The sequence below is a fragment of the Phycodurus eques genome, chromosome 4 (assembly GCF_024500275.1).
Source record: "Phycodurus eques isolate BA_2022a chromosome 4, UOR_Pequ_1.1, whole genome shotgun sequence".
In the NCBI taxonomy this organism is placed as follows: Eukaryota; Metazoa; Chordata; class Actinopteri; order Syngnathiformes; family Syngnathidae; genus Phycodurus; species Phycodurus eques.
In genome coordinates this window covers 33,051,064-33,075,683 of record NC_084528.1, presented here as the reverse complement: position 1 = coordinate 33,075,683, position 24,620 = coordinate 33,051,064, and the positions used below count along the sequence as shown (strand labels likewise).

General features: G+C 48.2%; 1 protein-coding gene across 1 annotated transcript in view; it reads left to right on the top strand.

Moving 5' to 3' along the window:
* The window catches only part of LOC133401892 (neuronal PAS domain-containing protein 3), a 127,166-nt gene that overhangs the window by 83,195 nt on the left and 19,351 nt on the right, over nt 1–24,620 (top strand). Inside the window, exons 5-6 of the mRNA XM_061675402.1 lie at nt 6,696–6,785; nt 16,627–16,807. Of these exons, the coding sequence (XP_061531386.1) occupies nt 6,696–6,785; nt 16,627–16,807 (271 nt within the window). The remainder of the gene's footprint in view (nt 1–6,695; nt 6,786–16,626; nt 16,808–24,620) is intronic.

Below are 24,620 nucleotides of genomic sequence, written 5' to 3'. Positions count from 1 at the left end.
AATAAGCAAGTCCGGGAGACGTCTCATCGGTAATTAGCGTGAAACATTAGCATTGGCGACATCCGCCATTAATCGCCAATAACGATAATTAGCGTGCGTCGTGATTGATGAGTCGTCATTGCGGCCGCTTCCTGCAGCTACATCAACGCTAGGCTAACGTCACACAGCGCATCCATCAAAGCGACATCGGCGTTGTTCTCGCTGACAATAAAAATGTGACAACGGAGCTTCGATCGCAAAGATCTGCATCTTTTTGCACAATTTTTATTTTTTTTTTTTTTGCACAAAAAATAATAATAATATACCGGCATTACCAGATAACTAGCAACCCGCTCGTTATCTGTTGCTCAGTGACTGTTTTTTTTGTCAACGTCTTCCTGTCTCCAAAGCGTCTGTTGTCGTACTCGAGCGCCTCCGACGACCGGAGACAAATTCCTTGTGTGTTTTTAAGATGATTCTGATTCTGATTCTGATAACCAGGAAGTCGGATGACTGGACACGCCCCGACCCGCACCGCACCGCACCGCGACGCGTTGCTTGACTTCCTGGTTAATATCAACATGCTAATTCTTTACGAACCTGTGCCTGTTGATTAATCAGGTCTCTCTCACACACAAACCAGGAGAGTTGCAACATGCCACACACGTGACATTAGGCGCTTTTGTGTGCGTGTGTGAAAATGCGTGTGGCTGGGCGTGTGTTTGTGTGTATTTCGGAAGGGTACGGCGAGGTTAAGCGCGGCGAGAAGAAGCGTCATCCACCTGGAGAGCATTTCAAGCGTGCGTCCTTGAGTTTGAACGGTTGCCGTGACGTCTGGTTGCCACGGCAACACAACACCGCAGCCCAGCCAATGCTAATGCTAATGCTAATGCCGCCTTTCATTAGCGACCATTAGTGAAAGTTCCTCTTTTTCACGTGACCTTGAACGCACCACTTGCAAATCGACAAACAATGGACCGGTCGTCAACACGGATTTTTTTCAAAACTGTGATGTCATTTCTTCTTCATCTGCGATGATGTCATTTGTTTATTTCTCCAATGATGATGTCATTTCCTGTCTTTCTGTGACAAGAGGACTGGAAGTGTTGAATTATTTGAGAAAATGACATCTTGCCTTGATCTTCATCAAGATGATGACGACAACGATTATTGACGAGCTTATTTTTCCGTCGGGGTTCCCGGCTCGCCGCGCCGACACACCGACCTTCTGTCCTCCCCTTTCTCTCCCCTCCCTCCTTTTTCCTCACTCGCCCTTCCTCGGTCATCTCCGCATTATTGACACGTTGACCTTTTCTGACTCCCCCGCTCGCTCTCACCTCGCTCGCCCCCTCGCCCGTCCGTCCCTGGTTGCCCGGCCTCCCGCTCCGCCGCCGCGCCGATCGATGACTTCATCCTGATCGTTCTATCGCCAATCAGCAGGAAGTTGACCTTTTGGACTTGGCAATGATGGTGCCAAAGTTGACCTTTGCAGCCCGAATGTCAGCCAGCCGGCCGACCTGTCAGTGCGGCAGAAGGACAGGAAGCGCCTCAGCTAGACAGGAAGTTCTTTAGCTAGCCTGAAGTGAGGTACTTCAACTCAGCAGGAAGCGTTCCAGGTCGACAGAAGGTACCTCTGCTTGAGCTCAACCAAAGAGGAAGTAAGTCGCATGGTCAGGATTTGAAACAGGGGATATTGTTTCATCGTAACTTTTCAGGCCAGAGTTCAGGTTTCCTCCCTTAAACGTCATCCTTCATTCAGCACGCACGTCATGCCAGGAGAAGGATGCGTTCCTTCTCCTTCTTCTTCTTTTGTCCCCAAACTCCTTGTCCCTCCATTGCTCATCTTCTCCCTAAATTGCTTTTAATCACGCTTCCCGTTCCTCCTCCTCCTTCTCTGCGCTTGATTTCTTTACTTGTCACTTTGCCATACATCACGCCCTTTTCTTTTACTCTTCATTTGTTGTTCTACACACACACACACACACGCTCACACACTTTTTCCATTTGTCACAACGAGGCAGCTCGACAGTAACATTTAAACCGGCTGTTGTGTATGGTTAAAAGATGGCCTCATCTTCATTGTGTGTGCGTGTGCGTGTGTGTGTGAAGGCGGGCGATCGATGCAGTAATCTTCAGAAGGTGGGAAGCAGAGAGAGCGAGAGAAGCATTCAGCAGTGCTCGCTAATCAATTGCACTTCTTTCTTTTACTGTCTCAATGTCCTCATTTAGACTGCGTGCGCGCGTGCGTGCGCATCCTGCTACCAACTGTAGTTGGCGCCAGTGAGGATTTTGATCTGGTGTCACTCTGATCGTCGTAAAAAATGTCAACATTCATACTTCATTGCTACTATTATTAGTAGTAGTAGTATTATTATTATGTACTGTAATGCAAATGAAACTACAGCTCTTGTTACCATGACAACCAGAGGCAGCGCGAGTGCGTTGCGACAAAGCGAAGGATGTCCCGATCCAACTTTTTCACTTGCGATCCGATACCGACGTCGCAGCCTTGAGTTTTGGCCAACGCCGATATCGCTCCGATCCGATTTCATCGATAATTCTACATCATTTACATATTTTGTAGTATGGAATGTTAGGAAAGGCTTATCGTCAAGTGATATTACTTAAAAACAGATCAGCAACAGTAGGTTGGAGAAAAAGGGATTAACCAATGGCTTCTATCAGTGAACCGCTTGTGCACGTGTTGACCTCCTCGGTCGGGGCAGTGTGGTGCACGCAATGAGATAGACACTTGCGGTAACGAACAAAGTACAAGTTACCATCCAATATTCTTACTATGACCAATTTTTCACACAGTTTGAAGAATTATATTGCCTGTTTGTATGTGTTTACACAGTGCTTGTGGACAAATATTCCTCATTTATTATTTGTATTTAGAGTGCTGTGAGTTGACTGCTAATTTTCTTTCCCTCGTCAATGGTGCTTTTCCTTCATTGTGTTAGCGTTGCGCTAGCGATTTTTTGTGAACAAAAACAAAGAGAGAAACAAAGTCTGTGATGTATTTGAACAGTCAATAGGCGTCATTATTTTTGTTACGTGTGCTTCTTTCTTCAACTGGAGTGTCAATAAACGACTTTAAGCGAGCAACATTCACTCTTACTCCTTGCTACTACGTTAGCACCTTAGCAAGCTGTTGTTGTGATCACGTGCGCTCTGCACGCCGTCCGGTCGCTGCTGCAGCGGAGCGGGGAGATTTTAGATCCAGTCCGATCCGATACTAGCTTTTGACATCGGACCGATTTTCGATCTTAAAGATCGGATGGAGACACCCCCGCTACTCGATGTTCGTTGTGGCCATTTTTAGCCACCAGCGGCAAATCAAGCCACTTTTTGTGGTGTTATTGGACACTCGTAAAGTCAGAGAGAGAAAACCTGACTGTGCTTTCCAAGCAGCCCTCTTACACTTTGTCAATTCATGTAGCCGATCCATGCATGTGGCGCATGCAGCAGATACATCCCCGGCCCCACGTTAACAACTGTACTGACACCGATACCGCTGTGAGATGCTAATCTGTGCTATACCTATTAGTCAATTCTAATCTCTAACTCCTGTAACACTATGAGCTCACGCTAATCTGTTTTTACTCTGGTAAAACTGATAGCTAATGCTAATCTGTGCTAACACTGTTAGCTAATGCTAATCTGTGTTTACTCTGGTAACAGTGTTATCTAATACTAATCTGTGCTAACACTGTGAGCCAATTTTAAACTGCGCTAGCATTGGTAATGCTTTTAGCTAATGCTAATCTGTGCTGACACTGGCTCCACTGTTAGCTCATGCTAATTTGTGCCCATAGTGTTTCACAAAGTGTAGTCCGTTTGACAATGGTGAATATTCACCCGCCCTAGCTACCAAATCATGGGTGGAGGGTGGGATTATGTAAATTAGCCATATTGTGACCTCACAATTGGTGAAATTTAGAAGGACACAGGTCAATTTAAGATCAAAAGTCCCCTTTAGGTGTTCTTAATATTATGACCTGACATCTAGCAGTAAAAAAAAAAAAAAAAAACGCAATTTGTGTTCATATTTGTGTTATGAGCAAAAGCAAAGTTTTGTCGTGTCTGCAGAAGCGACTGAAGCTTTTTCAACATTTTCATTCTGCTTAATAGGATAAAGGAATTTATTGTGGCGCACGCACACGGCACACACGTTTTAACTCAACACGAGCGGTCCACACACAATGAATAAAATAAATAAATGTACAATCAAAATTGCAATTACCTGCCGAATTTGTGAAGGGTAAACAAATCTGGGCCTCAGACACAGACACACACACGCACGCACGCACACACAGGCGGCGTTAGCGTTCTAGTTAGCATGCTGAAATGAATACAGTTAGATCCAAAGCAATTTCCTTTTATTTATCTTAGCAGCCGTGCATAAATAAAGGCAAGGGCATCCAGACAATTAGCATAATTACTACGAGGCGGTCAGAGCCTCTGTGATTCTCTCACACACGCACACACACACACGCACACATAGCCATGGGCTGTGTGTGCGTGTGCTTAGAGACAATGAAATGCGTGCGTGCGTGTGTCGCTACTGTTTTTTGTTTTCTTAACTTGTGTGTGAGTGGCTGACTCCTGTGTCCGTTTGTTACACGCAAACACAGACACACACACACCTCGAGGCCCAGTGTGTGTGCGCACGCGTGTGTGCTATTAATATGCAAATAGGTGGGAGAAACAAGCGGCGGGCCTTGGAAACAATATCCCGTCTGACAGGCGAGGTCAGCTGATTCGGGATCCGCCGCTCGCTCGCTCTCGTCTGATTGGTTTGCGGAGCTGATGCTTGCGTCCAGCTCATGAATATTAATGAGGCCCGGCAGCTGCCGCACGCGCGCGGCGGCTTCGTGACTAACGCAAACTTTTTCTTGTCATTCGGGATGATGCGCAAAAAAGTGTCGTCTCAGGTTTAATCAAGAGAGCGTCTGCGTCGTGTGTGAGAGAGCGTTTCAGTGATGGATTTGAGACAAAGCAAATTTCACCAGTCCAGTATGTGTTGAGTGTTCAATTAGCGCCTACGAGAGAATTTAAGTAGGTTTTCTCTCAGCATATAAGGAGTGTGTGTGTGTGTGTGTGTGTGTGTGTGTGTGAAAGCGAGAGTGAGAGAGAGAGTGTTTCAGTAGCGTATATGAGTGAAAACAATTCAGTAGTGCGCATGAACTTTTCAGTAAAGTGTGCATTTTCAGTTGTGTGCGTGTGTGTGTGCAAATGAGAAAAGTCACGACCGGGAGAGCGTTCAGCGTTTGTGTGTGTGTGTGTGTGTGATAGAACGTTGCGGTAGGGTGTGTGAGTTTGAATGAACATTTGACTTCTGCATCTTCTTATTTCAAAGAAGTTATTGTGTCTTTATTTCAGATGAAATGTCAACAAAGCAGTGCAAAGTTGACTCAAAGCGTAACAACAATAAAAAGTTGAAATTTTGCACCCTTTGAACTTGATTTACATGTAAGGCGTAATCCTAGCAGCTAATGCTACACTAGCCTGAGAGCTTGTGAGCACGCTTCGGTTCGTGACCTTGTCTTGACCTTCCTGGGAAACTTTCCTCGAGGTGGTGTTTTTCTACGTACGGCTTATTGTTTACATCCTACGCATATCAGTATGCATCAGCGTCATTTACATATACGCGCACACACAAACACACGCATGCGTAATTAATCTGCTTTAATCCGTCTGCGCTCACCTGCAGCTGCATGTTGCTAACGCTATGATAACGTGTGGAAAAAACCCACAAATGTGATTATCTCAACATTTTCAATTTGGAGGAGCAGGAAGTCATTCGTCATTCGTCGTCGTAGCAGTAGTGTCCGAAGGGTCGCCGGTTCGAATCCCGGCTCCGACCCTTCGAAGTGTCCTCCAGCGAGACAGCGAAGCCTAATTTGGCAGCAGCCGCCCGCCCGTCCGTGTGCCAATGTGTGCGTGATGCTGTAGATGAAGTGCGGTCCTTTTACCGTTTCATTATACATAAAATAAATTCTATTTGAAATGTAGTATATATTGAAAGTTATTATTGTCATTATTATGTTATTTGCAATATTAGTAGTGGTAGTGTATATTTTACTATTATTATTTATACTATTGGTTGTTTTCTTTTTGATGAGTATCATTCTTATTATTAATAATAATAATATTATTATATGTCCTTTTGCATCAGCATCATTTACACACACACACACACACACACTCACTGTGTGCCAGCAGGGCTCCGTGTGATTAACCTGCCTGCCTGCCTGCCCGCCTGCGTGCGTGTCAGTTCGCTTCCTCGTCTCACCGGTCCGATGTAAGACACGCACGCCTGCCGTGTGCGCGCGCCCATGGAGCGTCACATAAATGCGCCACAATCTGCTGCTGCAACTTTGTGAGCGTGCGCGTGTGTGCGAGTGTTGTGCGTCTCTGCGGGACGCATCAGGCAATCATCTTTGTTTGTGTGAACACAGGTGAGAAACAGCATTGTTGTGATTTCGGGTTGATATCTCGGTGTGACGTTTGCGCCAGTATCCTGCTTTGCTGTGCTCTGTGTAGAAGTCTCGTTTATTCTGAGAAGGTGCGAGCAAATGTTGGCTAATGCATCGACAGCCACAAAATGCTAACATGTTGTCATTAATCTCGCCTCGTCACGTGTGTCGATCGGGACGTGCGCTCGCGCCGATGATGTCGTCTTGATGGTTATGTGTGTGTGTTTTTCCCAGTCTTTGGACGCGTTCGTATTTGCGCTGAACAAGGAAGGCCGCTTCCTGTACATCTCGGAGACCGTCTCCATCTACCTGGGACTCTCGCAGGTCAGTCTACTTTGCGCCTTGTATATCTACGTCTTTCTCTTTCCTCCTCCTATATTGACACTCTCAAAACATTTGCCTGAGAAATAGAGGACAATTTGGAGTCTTTTTGTTGTTGTTGTTCTTTGTAACCCAATCATAGGGTCAAAAAGGGGCCGTCCGCCGCTTGGGTCAATTTGACCCCAAGAATTGGGCTATTCATTTGACCCGATGAATGAGTGTTAAAATGAATAACCTAGCGGCACGGCGGACGACTGGTTAGCACATCTGCCTCACCGTTGTGAGGTTGCGGGTTCAAATTTGCACGTTCTCCCCGTGCCTTCGTGGCTTTTCCCCGGCTTTCCTCCCACGTTCCGGGAACAATTTATTAATTTGTCTTTTCTTTTCGGCCGGTCCCGTTCGGGGTTGCCACAGCGCGTCACATTTTATTTATTGATTGATTGACTTTTGTTTTATCGTATATTTGACATGTCTGCACTGGCGAATGAGCTGCTTTCAATCTCATTGTACGCGTGTATCATGACAATCAAAGCAATTTGTTTCTATTGTATTCCTACACATTCGCCACATACTGTAGATCTCATTAATATCAATCGGTCGCTCTTTCGATTCTTCACTTACTTTGATGAAGCTGTCTTCGCCGGCATATCTCCAACATCTATATTTATATGTCTCCATCTGCAGATCTATTTTCGATGTGTCTTTTGCGTTTGGTGCCCTCCGTCCAATCGGGGCTCGTTTAATCGTCTCATTTGGTCAACAAAGACAATCGTCAACAAATGAGCTTCATTTACAATCTCATCGACGGCACACGCGCGTGCTTGTCAGCTTGCTAACGAGCCGTGCGTCTCCATTGGTTCACTCTCCACTGACTCGCTTTAATGGAGGCCTGAAGGTCAGCGCGTTGACCTTGACAAAGCTAATAAGTCATTACTGATGAGCTGCGTGTGCGTGGGCGCACGCGTGTGAAGTCAATCGCTGCTCAAACTGGTAAAATCTCTTCTTTTTTTCAATTTTGACACTTGGACCTTTCAGTGTTCGTGTGATGAATTATGAGCATTTTTTTGCATAACATGGAAACAGGCGTTGTCTGTAGAGCACCCCCGTGTGGCAGAGAGCTGTACTGAGCGGAGTTGGCCTTTCACGTCTTCACACAGCGTCGACCGGCTGTGTTTGAAAATGCCTTTGAATCTTCACACATCTCACATGGTCGAGTCAGGTGCAGAAACTCAGTGTGGGGGCGGGATTATGCAAATTCGCCGGATTGGGACGTCACAATCCGCTGTATGCGTAAAGTCACGTGACCGACGCGGAAACCTGGATGGCGGACTTGCTATTTATGCTACGCTAACGAGCATGACTACGCTTTGGTGACATGATCGGTTGAAGGCGAACTTGCTAAAATTCGGACAAAAGGTAAATACATGTTTATCATCCGTTGATACAAATATGATGTGAGATATGTAAACCCGAAAAAAGCCTAAATAGCAAATATTGTCGTCTTTGGTGACTTGTGGTGACATCTTGTGTTTAAAAAAAAAAAAAAAAAAAAAAAAAAGAAAGCCATTGTAGACGTTTAAGGTTGCGACGGTTGCTTTGAAACGCTCGCCTTCACCGTTCGGCCGAGCGAGGAGGAAGTTCGTCGACCCGTTTTGCCGAATGCAGACGTACGAAATTGGAGAAGGCGCAACAATTGACTTCCAAAATGTGAAAAAGTCACGTTCATTGCACCTTAAAGGTCCCGTATTTTGTCTATTTCGACCTCCATAGAGTGACTCTCTAGCATGGACTTAGTATCAAAGTGTCAATTTCCTTTGAACCTCGCTTTTGTCATCCGAGTGTCCAGAAAACACCGGCTCGGGAGCGCAGAGGTAGGCGGAGATCTTCGCGAGCGACGTCCATAACTTCGAGAAATTCCAATGAGCTGATTTCAGGGCAGAAAAATGTCTGTGCATCAGGAATGCGTGGACCGTTTGAATTCCTATTTCACATGTTTACTGAGGCACCACTGAGACTATAACACATCGCAAATCCTAGAAAAAGTTGGCTTGGAAAAATGTGGCACCTTTAAGCACTAATAATTCTCAAACCCCCAAAATATTGAGGAAAGTTGTGAAGATTCCTATTTTTGAAACAAAAATTTGCTGACTTGAACTCCGCTGGGCGGCCATTTTAACGACTCATTAGTGACGTCCTTTAATCTTGTCTTCCGATACGTCGAGTTAACGTTGCGAATAAATTCGAATGACGGCTCGTCAATTTGTGAAATGAGATTTTTTTTTCTCTTCCTCAACTTCACGACACCGCAACGCCGCCGCTGCCATTTTTTCATCAAGTTGCATCATAATTAGCAACAAAAAACCTGAAGAATTAACAAGATGGAGGATGAGGAGGTGTGTGTGTGTGTGTGCGTGCGTGCGTGTGTGTGTGTGAGAGAGTGAAGGCCGCGCGTGAACACACCAACGACACGCTAATAACGCGCACGCCGCGCGACGTCGGCTAGCGTGCGATAAAAGCCACAGAACAAGATAACGTTTGCTCGCTCGAGGGACCCGTGTGACAATTAATCAATTATTTGATAGACATCATCAATCAATGGTGGAGGTGGGATGAATCCAGGGAGGGAGGAAGGGGGAGGGGGGGCCCGACGAGCCTGGGGAGGGGGGGCCCGACGAGCCTTCCTCTTTCACTTACGAAGCCGATCGGCCGCGTCTCGTTTGGAACGGACGGAGAGGAACTCGTCACTTCCGTGACGGCTGGGCCCCGCCTCTGCGTGGAGGCGTGTGCGCCTCCACGCAGAGGCGCGCTCACAAATATACACACGGTAACGGACACCCATCCGCACACACAGATGCTGTACACGTAAACGCTCCCGCTCGAAAGACTTTTACAATTGCAAAAGATTTTCGGTGTGCAAACGTTGATTTCCAGCGCCGCGTCGGTGACGGGAGGTCGCCATTTGCATGAGGATGACGACGGGGAGACGAGGAAGGTCGCACTTAATTGAGCCTCCCCGCTGAACTTTGTCTCGCACGGGCGGACACGCACACGCGCGCGCCGTCTGTCCCCTTCATATTTTATGACTCCATTACAACCAAATCGAATCTCGAACAACTCCGACGCTGCGCGTTTGCGTGTGCGCTTGTGGTGTAGATAGACACTGTCCATCAAATTGCATGACGGTGCGCAGTGTGTAGATCAGGGGTCAGAGTTCAGAGTTGAAAGGTTGTGTATTTAAAGTGTGAATTTTGTTCTCGGGTCTTTCGGCGTAGACGCCCGCCGGCCGCCCGAAGGACCCGCCGGAAAAGCGCTCGCGCATCACGAGGCGGGCTCGGGTCGGAGGTCGTGACCCGACGGAGGCGGCGGCGGCGCTTGTTGCGCACGGTGGCGCCTTCTCATACATTTCACACGCTGGCGGGGTGAGGCGGGCGTGCGACCTTCACAAGGACGCCGCGCATTTCAATTCTGCTTTTCAAATAGAAGTCGTTCTTTTTTGGTTTCGGTCTGATTCACTCGCCAAAGTTGAAAGCGTTTGAGGTTTGACCTCGTCAAAGTCAAACGGCAAACCGAGTTTTTCCACCACTTTCATAAACTTTCCACGTTGAAATGAACAAAATGATTTGAATCCGTTCCCGCACCCCCCGAAAAACAACAGCCTTTTTTTTTTTCATAAAGCAAATAGCGCTCCATAATACTTTTGCTCTTTATACAAACTCCAATTCCAATGAAGCTGTGACGTCGTGTCAAAAGCAAATAAAAAAAGAATACAAAGATTTGCAAATCCTTTTCAAGCTATATTCAATTGAACACGCTGCGAACGCAAGCTATTTCATGTTGAAACTGGATCGTGTTTGTGGCAAATATTCTTTCGTTTTGAACGCGGTGCCTGCAAGACGTCGCGGTCGTGGTCGTCAAATGTGGGCGAGGGGCACGTTTCCCGCCGCGTGACGTCACCTTTCCTTTGACTCAACACTCGAGAAGCGACGAAACGAAGTGCTGACGTTTTGGAGGTGGAATGCTCGCTTGACGTACAACTCGGGTTGCTCAAGAGTCCGGGCGGGCTCTCCGTTGCGGTATTTTCCACGGGAGACAGGTCCGGACTGCCGGCGGGCCGGTCTCGCGCCCGCGCTCTCCCACGACGCGGCCACGCTGCTGTAACACGTGCACAATGTGGCTCGGCGGCGGGCGTCTTGCTGAAATAAGCGGGGAAGATGTCGCTTGGATGGCAGCGCACAGGGACGCCGCAATTAATTGGAAGATGGTAGAAAAGTGATTTCATGACTTTGGAAAATGCTTCTTTCTAAATAAATAAAAAATCATTTTCCTTGTTTCGTGATTGTTTATCTAATATTAGTTTCTCGTGATGGTTACTTTTTATGGACAAACCGACACACGCTGTCTTTTTCCTTCTCTTCCTCTTTTTATCTGTCTTCTAGCGCTTTCCTCCTCCTCTGCCTCAGTTCCCCTTTTAACATCCTGCTTTGATTTTGACGTCTCCGTCGCTGCAGTGAAGAGATCAGCGACACCTTCGGGATCGCAGCCGAAGCGCGCGCAACACGTGACGCACAAAGAAGCCGACGACTCGGGAGGCTCGGGAGCGGTCCGAGGTCGCCCGAAGTCGTCCGAGGCCGACGACGAGCGCCGGTCGGGGATGGGGGGGCCTCCGAGCGGCAAGCGACGGCGTGTCGCGATATGAAGCGGAACGCTAACGAAGTCCATTAGATGCAAATGAAGGCGATCATTTTTATCGACACGCCCGATCGATGGGCGGCAGAAGGTCAACGACGCGCCACCGATTTGAACACAAACCCCGCGGGGGTCCTCGTGTCCTTCATTGACATGCGCGCGCGCTCGTGTCAATGCAGGAAACGGACGACCTTGAAAAAGATTTGATGAACTTGAAGTGTTTGAAAGCGCGCTTGAATGTTCCTGACGTCCTTGAACGTCTCGGGAAGGAAGAAAGGACTTTTTGTTGTTGTTTTTGAAGGTACCGGTGAGGGCGTAAAGGAACCGTGTGATGATAACCCTAAAACCCAAGACTGGAACGTGTACACAGAAACTTTGCAATGGACCTTTTTTGTGTTACAATGTTTTCTTTCTTTTTGACTGATTATTTTAACCTTCGAGCCGGAAATGAAACCTCGCCCGCGTTTGGCCTGATGACGAGGGCGCACGTCCGGAAGTGTGAGTGATGTCTGTAGCGTTACGGCTGCTTTATTACCAAACGAGTGCTAATTAGCGCTACTAATGATGCGCTGCCGGTGGGTGAGGGGGCGAGCCTGCTTGGGGGGTTAATTGGGTTTCGGGCGGGCGGGGGGGGGATTTCATTGTCATCAACTCACACTTGACGACTTCATCAATCTCTTTCTTTACAGTACGTCTATTTTTATCCGATACAAACACCTGCAGGATGGCGCGGGGGGGGGGGCCGTTATTCATGGGGGAAGGTGAAGAGGAGGCGGGGCTAGGGAGTTCAAAGGTGAAGGCGATCACCTCACTTCCTGCTTGTAAACCACGGCAAATGAAAACAACTTACTCCAACGGGAAGACAACGGAATTTTTGGATTTCGCAATTTCCAATTTCCAATCCATCGATGAAGTCGTGATTTAATGAGATCAGAGAATGAGAACTAGCCACCGAATACGGCAGGAGTGTTGCAAATGGAAATGCCGCGTGGACTGCAGGCCAAACTTCAAGTGGGAAATATGAAAAGAGGAAGACGCGAATGTGACATCCTGCGTTGGTGCTGAGCAATGACCTTTGCCGCTCCTCCTCTTCCTCCCGTCTTCATTGCTGCTGCTTCTCTTTCATCTTCTGCTTTTTCCTCTCCTCCTTTCTTCTGTTTCTCTTTGTTCTCCTCTTTTTTCCTTCTTCTGGTCCACTTCCTGTCGTCTTTGCGCACGATGATTCTCATTACAGATACGTTCATTTCTTTTTTCTTCGCCGGCACGGTCGACCGGTCGGTCGTGATCTTTGATCTCAACTCCCAAAATGAACTTTGAACTTCCCACGATTAGGAACGGCGTCCGTCTCGGACGCGACACGCGATCGATCGCCTTCCCGCGACGCGCTCGGAGGAAGGGGGAGGGGCTTATCCGCATCTCGGCGCCAGCGGGGGCCCTCGCGCTTCACGCTCTGACGCCACATTGACAAAGACGCGTCAGATCGAAACCCAAAGACGTTGCGGGACTGCGTGATGGCGTGCGCGCAAAGAATAATCACTCAGTGTGACATCCCATCGTGCAAAAGAGGCACTAATACCGCGACGTGTGTGCACGCGTGATGCGTTCATCCTCCGCGTGGCCACCGGGTGGCACCAGTCGGAGTGCTGAATTTGTGCGTGCGTGTCGGAGTCAGCGGGTCGAAGAAGCTGAAGTGATTTGGGCCAGTGAGACGCAGGTGTGCGCGACCGTGTATTGGTCGCACGCACGCACGCACAGGAGTTATGGAGGGGTGTTGAGGTTCCGGTCCGGCTGCAGACAGACAAACTTGCAACGCGCTCGCTGCAAATATTCTGCCGTGTATGCACGCGTGTGCGTGTATGGATTGCACCTCCTTCGTGGTCCGCAGGGCGCCATTGTTCTTAGCGTCCTGTTTTGTTCGGGCTAATACATCACATTCTAGCACACAAGGCAGTCGTAAACAGTTCGTATCGGAGCGTTCATTTGTCATCTTTTGAGCGGCTGACAAGCAGAGTGTTTACTTGCCGCGTGTGTGCGTGTGCGTCAAAAGAACTTCATCCTCATTCATCTGACCGATAACGCACACGCGCAAACGCACACATTTACGTCTCGAAGCAACTGCGCAAGCTGGCTGGAATCCCATAATACTCCGAGAAAAGCAAAGCACGAACGCCGGCGTTCGCCGACACGGCTGCTCCCGACCAAGACGGCCGCCTTCCTGTTCGTATTCGGGCTCGGGTCCTTGAGACTTTTTGGGGCGTCCCGTCACGATAGACGCGTGCGGCAAATTTCACGTCGACCGGTCGAGCCGGTGTCGAGGGCGGCGTGTGTCTCCGGGGGGCGTTTCGGAACCCCGAAAATACATCGGCGGCAGCACGCACGCTTGTGCCGACACGGGAGTTTGGGGCATATCGAGGCCCGCAAAAGGACAAAATAAGATTTGCGGGTGCTTTCCGTGGCGCCGCGGGACGTGATCGTTCCGAGCGACCGGCGAGGGCGTCTGAGGGAAACCGAGGATGTTTTCGTAGCGGCGGGCCGCCTCGTTAGCGTCCGCCGTCTAATTATGCGCCGCCAAAGTCGGAATATTAGCCCACTTAGCTGATGTTTAATGTCCTCGTTAATTCCGGCCCGCGTCCATTTGTCGGATTACTTCTTTGCGAAGTCGCCGGGCGCTTTTACGCTCTCGTCACTGGCCGTGCGCGGGTGTGCTCGCGTGCGTGTGTGCTTGTGCTTTCCGAGCTAATGAAAACGCCATCAAAGATTGAGATGAATGGGAACATGTCATATTTTGGAAATTAACCTTTTTTTATTGTTATACTTTCAGGGTGCATTTGTTTTACTCACCCTCCCAGTGTGGAGAGAACGAATCCAGTTTGTCCGTGGAGGATGTGAGAAAATGTAGGAGAAAAAAAAAGTGGCAATGTGTGTGTGTGTTTTATAAACTAATGGTAAAATGAATGCATTAATCATGAAATGAAACAGGTGGTCGACCGGTTAGAGCGTCAGCCTCGCAGTTCTGAAGACCCGGTTCAATCCCCGGCCCCGCCTGTGTGGAGTTTGCGTGTTCTCCCCGTGCCTGCGTGGCTTTTCTCCGGGCGCTCCGGTTTCCTCCCACATCCCAAAAACATGCGTGGTACGTTAATTTACAACTCTGAATTGCCCGTAGGTGTGAATGCGAGCGCAAATGGTTGTTCGTTCCTATGTGCCCTGCGATTGGCTGGCGAACACTTGAGGGCGTACCCCTCCTCTCGCCCGGGATGGGCTCCAGCACGCCCGCGACCCGCGTGAGGGGAAGCGGTACGGAAAACCCTCTCAAACCACCTGTTGTGTTGGCAGACTGTTTTTCTTCAGAATCAGAATCAGGTGAAAAGTTGTCATCGAGTTGTGCAAACGTTTCCTCTTCGCGTGATTTCCGAACGAATAAAAACACAATCCAAATGAAGGTCGTTTTTCAAATGCCGCTTTTGCTCTAATGCCGCTACGTTTTAATTTGTTGGTGCGTTTGTTTCGTGCATCTTCTGACCAAATGTTTTGATGAATAATAATAATAATAGTCATACAAAAACAGCCTAAAACAGCGGTGCCTTGACTTACGAGTACGAGTCTTTCCTTGACCGTGCTTGTACCTCGAAACCTTCGCATCAAACGTAAATGCCATTTATCCGTTCCAGCCCCGAAAGAATGATTTGTAGTATAAAAATAGCACACGACGCTATTGTACTTTATGAAAACATGCAGTGTGAACGTAATTAAAAAGAATGTAAAGTTGTAAACGGTTTGTGCGTCGTGATTTCACGCTTGAATTCAATGGAATTGTCTGGAGCGCGTGCGTGGCCACCAGGGGGCAGCGCAATACATACAGTCAAGACACGTACATTTGATGATGAAACACAGAAGAAGGTCGCAACTCAGCGGCGCGGGGACTCCATCGTTCTGCCGGGGGACTTCAACGCTTACGCGTGGGCAGTGACAGTCGGGCCGGAAGGTCGTCGGGCATCCGGCCTTCCCCGGTGAGGTGTTCCGGGCACGTCCCGCCGGGAGGAGACCCGACTCGGGGTCCCCCCCCGGGAGAGCCGGACGAAGTCTGGGCGCCCCCCCCTCGATGCCCCCGCGACCCGAGCGCAAGAAAATGGACGGGTGGACATCAAGTCCAGTTGCTCCACAAACGTTTCCCACTTCCAGGAAGCGTGCGCCGGTGTGTACGTGTCGGCGTGTGCGAATCCAATTAGCGGCGCTCCGTGTCGGCGCGGACCCCGACTCCCATGATGCTCGGTGTTTTTGCCGCCACGCCTTCGCTAATCGGCGCGACGCTTGATGACACACTCAGCCGCCTGAAAGGAATTCCTTAATAACAGGATTATAGGAGTGTAATCCCGCCGTCTCCGCGGACACGGACGATCTGCGTGCGTGCGCGGAACATTGGCAAATCGGTGAACAATACTTTTGAAGTGCCACTAATGTGTGTGTTGGTGTGTGTACAAAGTTCCTTGTCTTTCCAGTAAAACAGGAAGTCAAAGAAAGTGTGTGTTGGTACACAAACCGGAAGTTGTGCATCTCATTTTGCTGTCCAATTAGCAAGTAGCGCTTCTTAAATTGGTCCACGCACTGGAAGCGGCACAGTAAAAGCTGCGGTGTACAAAGAGGGAGGGGCGAAGGTCCATTTCTTTGGGAAGGTTCGATCCGACTTGGCAGCTAACATTCCGGCGGTTGGCATCAGCAGAGAGACCAAAGCGCTCGCTCGTAGGAAGGAAGGAAGGAAGGAAGGCAGGAAGGAAGGAAGGAACCCGGACGCCGCCTTCCTGTCTGCCGTGAGGGAATCGCAAATCAGATGTGGAAATAAAACATCGACAGACTGCTATGGTATTGACATGAGTCTAGTCATACACAGTATTTCAAAAGCACTTACATATATGTGTATATATATATATATATATATATATATACGGGATATACGGGGCAGACGTGCTAACCATTTGACTCTTATTGACTCGGAAAGCTTCTGTTGCCGCAGAAACAAATGTGAAGAGCAGTGTTGGTAACCTAACAGGAAGTCATGACTCTTCATCTGAAAATGTGCTTTGGCTTCTCTTCAAAGGTGATTTTGGGAAGTATCATCGTGGGGGGATGTAACATGTCCGAAAGTGACCTTGCGTTCCCGCAGGTGGAGCTCACGGGCAGCAGCGTTTTCGACTACGTGCACCCGGGCGACCACGCGGAGATGGCGGAGCAGCTGGGCACGAAGCTTCCGCCCGGGCGGGGCCCGTCCCTCTGCGCTGGCGCCGCCAACGAGGACGCCGCGTCGTCGGCGTCGTCGGCGTCGCGCCCCGAGACGCCCGAGCCAGGTACCCGACGGCACGCTCGCGTTCCCCGCGATTCCCTGCGCCTCGGACGCTCGTTAACGTGCCCGAAGTACGACGACTTCGTTTCGATTGGAACTCGTAACCGAGATGGGAAGTCCGTTCGCTCGCGGACCAAATCAAGAGTTTATGAGTCGAGTTGGGGGGGGGGGGCTCCTTTTGAAGAGACAAACACGCCGACTAAAATTGAAAACAAAGACAACGTCAAGACAAATGCCAACATTATTTTAAATCCAATTGCAAAAAAATTGCTTTTGAACATTTAACATGAAATTGAAAAAAGTTTGTATTTCAAATCATTCTTTTTTACTTTTTTCAAATGTATTTCAAAACAATTGTGTGACATATTCTCATATGTTTGTTTGACTTCAAAAATTGTGATCTGTTGCAACGTTCAAATCGATTTAAAAAAAGAACACCAAAATGCTTGTACATGTACGAAAACAATTGAAGTGACGCGTGAAATGTCACAACATTCAAATGTATTTCAAAATAAAATTCATTTTTTACATCGACACAATTATTTGCAGAAGTGCGAATAAAAATGGCGCCACGGCGGAGAGACCGGTGAGCACGTCCGCCTCGCACTTGTGAGGTTGCGGGTTCAAATCCCGGCCCGGCCCGTGTGGAGTTTGCGTGTTCTCCCCGTGCTTGGGTGGCTTTTCTCCGGGTGCACCGCTTTCCTCCCGCATCCCCAAAACACGCCCGCTGATCGCCCGCGGGTGGGAACGTGAGTGCCAACGGTCGTTTGTTTTCTACGTGCCCCGCGATTGGCCGGCGACCAGTCGAGGGCGTACCCCGCCGGCACGCCCGCGACCCGAGTGAGGAGAAGCGCTTCCCAAAATGGATGGATGTGAATAAAAAAACGTTTTTCCATGTAGAAAGGCAATTGAAATAAAAGTGTGGTACCCTGTAGCATTCACATTTACTGCAAATTGGATTTTTTACATTTTTCTTTTTATTGCACCTTTATTGAACTGAGAATATTCCCATTGATATTCCGAATCTCTTTCGCAAGGGACAGCACAATAGTTCCAAATCGAATACACACCAAATACATCATTAAGAACAATCGGCAGGAGTTACGGTATGCAAATCACATGGGTGAAATCAAAAATCTGCTTTTATATTGGGTTGAAAGAAGTGATTTTCTAACATGTTCTTCTTTGAAACAGCAGAATTCCCTGCGCTGCTCCTCGGTCACTGGGAGGCAGTCGAACACGCGATGAAGAAGAGACACAAATCTTTTTCTACTTCTCCAGTAGTCGTGCCTGCAAATCAGTCGCCTTTCGGCCAAATTTGTTGCTCACTATTTACTTGAGGAATTATTCCACTGTGTACTTTGTACTGCTCAGTCATTTTTGGGAGGACTACTTTTGACTTTGACTTGAGTCACATTTACTGTCAAGTAAGAGTACTCTTCCTGGAGTCCAAGATTTGGCTACTCCACCCGCCTCCGGAGCAGACACCCGCTTACGTTTAAGCAACGTTTTTGCTCATCGGATCGGCCCGTGTCGTATTTGTCGCGCCGCGTCGAGGCGCTGCGGGTCGCGGCCCCGGTTGCGGAACGGCGAAGCGCACGTAACGTCGGCGACAAGAGTCGATCCGCTAGTGAATCTTGTATTAAGTACATTTCTCGAATTAATTGACGGATGTTAAAGTTAAATGAATTAAGCGACGGAGCGATGTTAGGGATGACGTCACAACACAGAATGAGCTAACTTCAAATTCAGAAATGGCCAATAAAAACTGAAAGTTATTGTACTTCATATTTTGCTGGAGGATGCATTTGGGATTAGCCTTTGAAGTCGGTAATCCGTATCCTGAATCCTAAATTTCTACATCAACAAGTACCGTAATTTCTCGTGCATAATGCGCAGCCATGTATAATACGCTCCCCCAAAGAGGACCTCAAAATTATAGAAAACCCTTCTACCAATGTATAACGCATGAATTTGTTTCTACCCATATGATCAAAACATGAAGCATAATCTGTATTGTGTTGTGTTTTGTTATTCAGAAGTTAAGCACTTGGTTTGAACACTTCATCCTTTTTTTAATTGACTTGCTCTTATTTTGAAATTCACAGCCCGACTTTTATTCAGTCGATGAGAAAACGCACAGTCGTACTCGTATGTTTGATTACCCGGGCGGAATTTGTAAAATGGGTACAATTCTTGAAAGGAATCATGGAGGGCCAGGCGAAACAGGGCCTTATTGTACTCTTTAGAGTCTTCCAGATTGCTTAGGTTATCCATCCATCCATCCATCCATTTTCTGAGCCGCTTCTCCTCACGCGGGTCGCCGGAGCCTATCCCAGCTATCATCGATCAGGAGGCGGGGTACGCCCTCAACCGGTCGCCAGCCCATCGCAGGGCACATACAAACAAACAACCATTAGCACTCACAGTCACACCTACGGGCAATTTAGAGTCTCCAATTCATGCATGTTTTTGGGATGTGGGAGGAAAGCGGAGTGCCCGGAGAAAAGCCACGCGGGCGCGGGGAGAACATGCAAACTCCACACAGGCGGGGCCGGGGATCGAACCCGGGTCCTCAGAACTGTGAGGCAGACGCTCTGACCAGTTGTCCACCGTGCCGCCTGCTTAAGTTATGTTAAAGTAAAAATAATTCTCTGCGGAGGCTCAGGGGATCTCCCCCCAGAGACCCGCCCTAAAATGCTTAGTTTTTTTTGTCACCTTTTTCGTGCGTTTGGTGTTTGCATGTCTGAGTAGTAGTAGTTTTCTGTAATATTAGTCATTTTTCAAAATATGCCTGTGAGTATTGTGATTTTATGTCGACATGTGTTGCTCCACCGTTGGTGTTCAAATGACCGTCGCTTCTAACTCCGCCATTATCGATGCGAATGTTGGCGTTTTGCATTATTTGTTAGCATTAGGCTAAGCAGACGTTGATTCGGCAAAGCTCCGTAGTTTTAAACACACAAAGTGTCATTGTCTTTGTTTAGTTTTAGCGTAAACTTCAATAGGAAAGTAGTCATCGGTATTTGCACAGGTTGCGAAGTGGCGACATACGCCGGCAACCAAAATCCCCGGAGGATGCGATCCAATCCAAAGCAATCCCGCCCATTAGCATTCGGCGCGCGGCGCGTGGAAGACTTTTCACCTGGCAAAGCTTCTCACGCCGCTGCCGATAATTTGAGAATTAGAGCGAAATCCATTTGTAAATTAAACAAAGCGACTTGATCTGGGCGGAGGACGTCACTTCATCAGGACGTTCAAACACGCCGCAGATTGCCTCGCCGGCTGCGGCTGTCCGCCGAGACGCCGCGCTAATTACATCTGCTGCGCATTTATACGCAGCTCCGTGCTGCTGCTTGACGGCTGGGGGGGGGGGGGGGGGGGGCTGTATTCATTAGAATTCAACATTTTTTTCCCTTTTTTTTTTTTTTTTTTCTTTGACTTTCTGCAAACATCTAGCAGCTCAAGATGGCCGACCACTGACGCTAATCTTGGACTAAAAAGTGTGGAACATCTGCGTCTTTTTCTTCCTGACTTCTTCTGATCGTCCTCAGATGAGGCACGACTTAGCTGGGTGTGCTAACATTTGTGGCGTTCACGATAATAATATTTTAGTTTTTTTGCAATTGAACCTTTTCCACGTGTCGAGTATACGAGATTCAAATGTGGTAGCGATCGGTCAGCCTCTACGACAAGTTTGTCTTTGAAGAAACCAAAATGGTAGACTTCCTGTATGTTTGCAGGCATGGCCTCTTGAGACTTTTTGGTGGCTCTCTTCATGATAGACATGTTGACCAGCTTTTGTGCTGCCAAGGCAAAGTGGCTTTTCAAAATTTGGAAAATTTCTCTCCGGAAATGGCCAAAATCTCCGCTTTAAGGTAAAACAGCAGACTCCGTGTGTCTTTTCAACTCTGGCTTCCTGAGACTTTTTTGTGGGTCTACCGATGATAGATAGAAGCTCCTCCCAAATTTCATGGAGCTCAGTGAAACTGATTTCGGGGGCTGAATTTTCCAATACTTTCAAGGACCCCCGCAAATGCGCCAAATCGCCCCGAAATGGCCGCATGAAAGCAAAACGTGTCTTTTTGGGCATGACTTCTTGAGACTTTTTTGTGGGTCTACTCATGATATACATTCCTGCCAAATTTCAGAACGCTCAGCGCAATTGTCTTCGGGGGCCGAATTTTCCAAATGCGCCAGCGCTCCGCCCCCGTTGCCCACGAGCGCACGTTTGAGGCGTCGGCATGAACGTTGAAAGTCGGATGATGAAAAAGAGAACATCCAGTTGACCTTGGCGGACGTTGGGAGCTCGTTGCAGTGAAGAAAATCATCTTGAAAGGCGCGTGATGCAATTGGACTCTTACAAGTCCACAAGATGATTCATGCGAAATGGAAACGCCGCGCTTTCGCACATTGACCTTGAAATTCCCGTTCAAGGTCGCTGGAATGTACGTTTGCCCTTGAGAGAAGCGTTCAACGAGCAAAATATGTCAGCATCGGAAGTCCCTGTAAAGCCAAAATAAATGCTCATTTGACCCTCGCCGTTGCGTCGGGCGTTATATTCTCTCTTCCCGCTGCTTTTCATCATGGCGTCACCACTCTTCTTCTGCGATGGAGAACATCTGGCGCGACCCGAAGCGATGTCTGCGATCTCGTGGCGAGGGGTGTGATTACAACTTCAAACTGCTCTGTTATGGCAAAGGAAAGATTTGGGGGGGTAATTAATCTCGGGGCGCTGGCACATGTCAACCCCCCCAAAAAATACAAACTTCAGTTCCGTTGCCCATCTCGGTTCTCGGGACGACAAGGACCAAGGACTACAAGGTGCAACTCGGCAATTCTGGAAGACGGTCGTGTGTTTGGACTGCCGAACTACGTTTTCCTGCACGCTAATTTGTCTTTTGTACTTTCGAGAGGTCCACGAAGTTTTCGGGCAGGTTCTTCAGTGCTGGACATTGTGGCCAAGGTGTTTTTGGAAGCATGATTAGCTCCCGGCGCGCTAATTGTCTTATTTCAACACGGTCGCCTTGGTTATTGTCGCTAATGACACGATTCGCCTGCCGCAGTAATGACTCGCGTTCATCATCATCATCACGTGTGTGTGCGCGCGCGCGTGTAACGAATAATTGTCATTTGACACCATGAGGCTGACTAAACGATCCCAGAGCAGACACGTGGATGACATCATCAAGGGACATGTGCTGGATGTGGGCGGGGCTTGTCCTATGACGCCATCCTTGTTTGTTCCCACTTCCTGTCCTTTTCCACTTCCCTTTTTGACTTCCTGTTTGTTCATTCCAACATGGTTGAACGCTGCGTTCAGGCATCTGTCAAACGTTGGGAACATTTTGATGTCGCTCTTTTCCCGTGACTTTGCGTTTATCGACGAATCGGCCAACCTCGCGCCGGTACCTCGTCTCCGTCGTCAGTCTTGCGTGTTCGACTTTTCTTCTTCTTCACTTCCCGATTGCCTCCCCAAAGAGGAAGAAGACCTGAAGTGAGCCTCGAGGGGCTTGAATGTGGCGCGATTTCGCAGGACGACGACGACGAAGAGGACGAGGAGGACGAAGAGGAGGAGGCCGAGAGGAAGCGTAGGGACGGACGCGGCTCGACGCGTTTACATTTGAAGAAGACGGCGAGGACGACGAGGAGCTGTCGGGCTCATCACGCGCACGCGCGCCACTTCCTGTCTTTTCCACTTCCGGTCGGCATTTCGCGGAAGCTTCCAGGAACTGCGATGAACTAAAAGGTTCTGGAACTTGAAGGGGCAATGTGGCCGAAGTTGCAGTTTCGCTGCATTTCTGTACAGCGGAACCTCGGGAACAGAACCACTGTCTGTTTTCCACTTCTTGTCTCTTCTACTGCAAAATTCGTCATACGGCTCATCTTGTACAGTTTGATTGATATTTAATGGAAATGCCTCATGTTGTTTGTATTTGTTCTTTCAATGAAGACAAGAGGGGAAAAAGTCTTTGGCACTTCCTGTTTTTTTGTTCAATTCCTCTAAACTGTCTCTTCCCTTCTTCTTTATCGTCCTTCCTGCTCCTGACACGAACGATAGCAAACCCGTGGCATTTATAAGGTGCTCCTGAACGGCCTCCGCCCTGAATGCCCCCTCCCTCACCCGCCCGCTCCACTGACAATGTTTACACTATTCAACTTTCACTGACAGCAGGCCCCCCGCCCCCCCCCCCGTCCCTCCCGTCCCCCCGCCCCCTGTGATCTCTGCATGTTTGCTTATATCTGCTTCTTCATATATATTTCTACACTCAGTGTGTGTGTGTGTGTGCGCGCGCTACGCCACATTTGTCATGATGGCTCGCCACCTCTCTGATCTCTCCCAGCTGCTGTGTTGCATTATGGGTAAAAAGCAACAGACAGGAAAAATGAGCTGGGCGCTGTAAAAGTAGAAAACAAAAGACACTTGACGCCCCCTGGTGGACACAACACTTTTATAATAGAAGTAAAGACAGCAGATGAAATGAATAAATGGCCCACAGCAGCTAGCAGCTAGCTATGTTAGCATGTTGTAGTTATAGCGCCGCTAAGACTTTATCGGTGGGGCCTGACCGATTTTGATCTTTTTAGACTGATGCGGCTATTTGGCAGAATAAAATTCAGATAAGTGAATAACCAGTCGATGAATCGAGAAAAACTTATTTTTTGGTCCCTTAACGTTTATAACAATAAAGATGTGACTATTTTACAATACGTTGTACATTAGTATTTGTTTAACTTCACAATACAGAGAAAAATCACCCAAATTGGGCGATTTTTTTTTGGTTTTTTTTATGTTGGTTTGAATGTCATTATTCTTTGTCTTATGTTCTGTGTCAAATATTGACCGATTTTCAGTCGTGCCGGAATTATTAGCGCCGCGCAATTCGCGATTCACCATTTGCAAATGAGAAATCTATGTTAGCTTGCAAATGATATGGAATCGCTGACCTAGCAGCTAGCTCGGTTAGCATGTTGATCGTCTCATAACTTAACGAGAGCTCGTAATGTTAGCATGGAGATGCTATATATCTCCCGAAGTAGCGTCTCGCTAAATTGCCATGTTTTTTTAAGGTGTCAACAGTACAAGCCAACATGGCCGACTGCCGCGTCAGCCGTCGGTCGGGCCGATTGAAGTGACGGCGGACGCGCCACCACAAGATGTGCCCGACGCTAACTACTATCTACATTCTGCGCATGCGTGAGAAGTAATTCCCCTTCATACCATTGGTGGCGGGAGTCCAAAAAAAGCTTACCAGATCCGTTTCCGTTTGGGAAACTCTACTCGCGAGAAATATTGTAAGCATGAAAAAAATAAATCATCCTCAATATGCGTGCAATGAGATAGGACAAAAGTACAAAATGAGCAAATAATCATTGCTTTCGTCGCTTCTGTTTCTAGTCCCGTACACTGATTCGCTGGCTAACAGCCAATCAGAGTGATGAATTGTCACTGCTGGCTGACGCAGATTTAAAACACGCTAAATCTGGCGAAAACCGCCGGCGGTTTATGTGCCCACGACGCTCAAGCAACTGCCCGACGGCCGAAGTCGGCTTGCCGAGATGCGATTTTTAAACAGCTGCTGACCTGGCTACTAGCGATGTTAGCTTGTTGATGGCCTCTAGTGACTGAACTAGAGCTAGTAATGTTAGCATATTTGTGCTGTACAGACACTAAAACAACTGAAAGCTGTTTTAGCTTGTTGATGATAAAGAATTGTTTGCCAAGCAGCTAGCGTATGTTAGCATGTTAATGGTATACAGTGGACCCCCAACATATTCGCGGTTCAGATTTTTTTCCCTATTTTTTAAAACGTTTC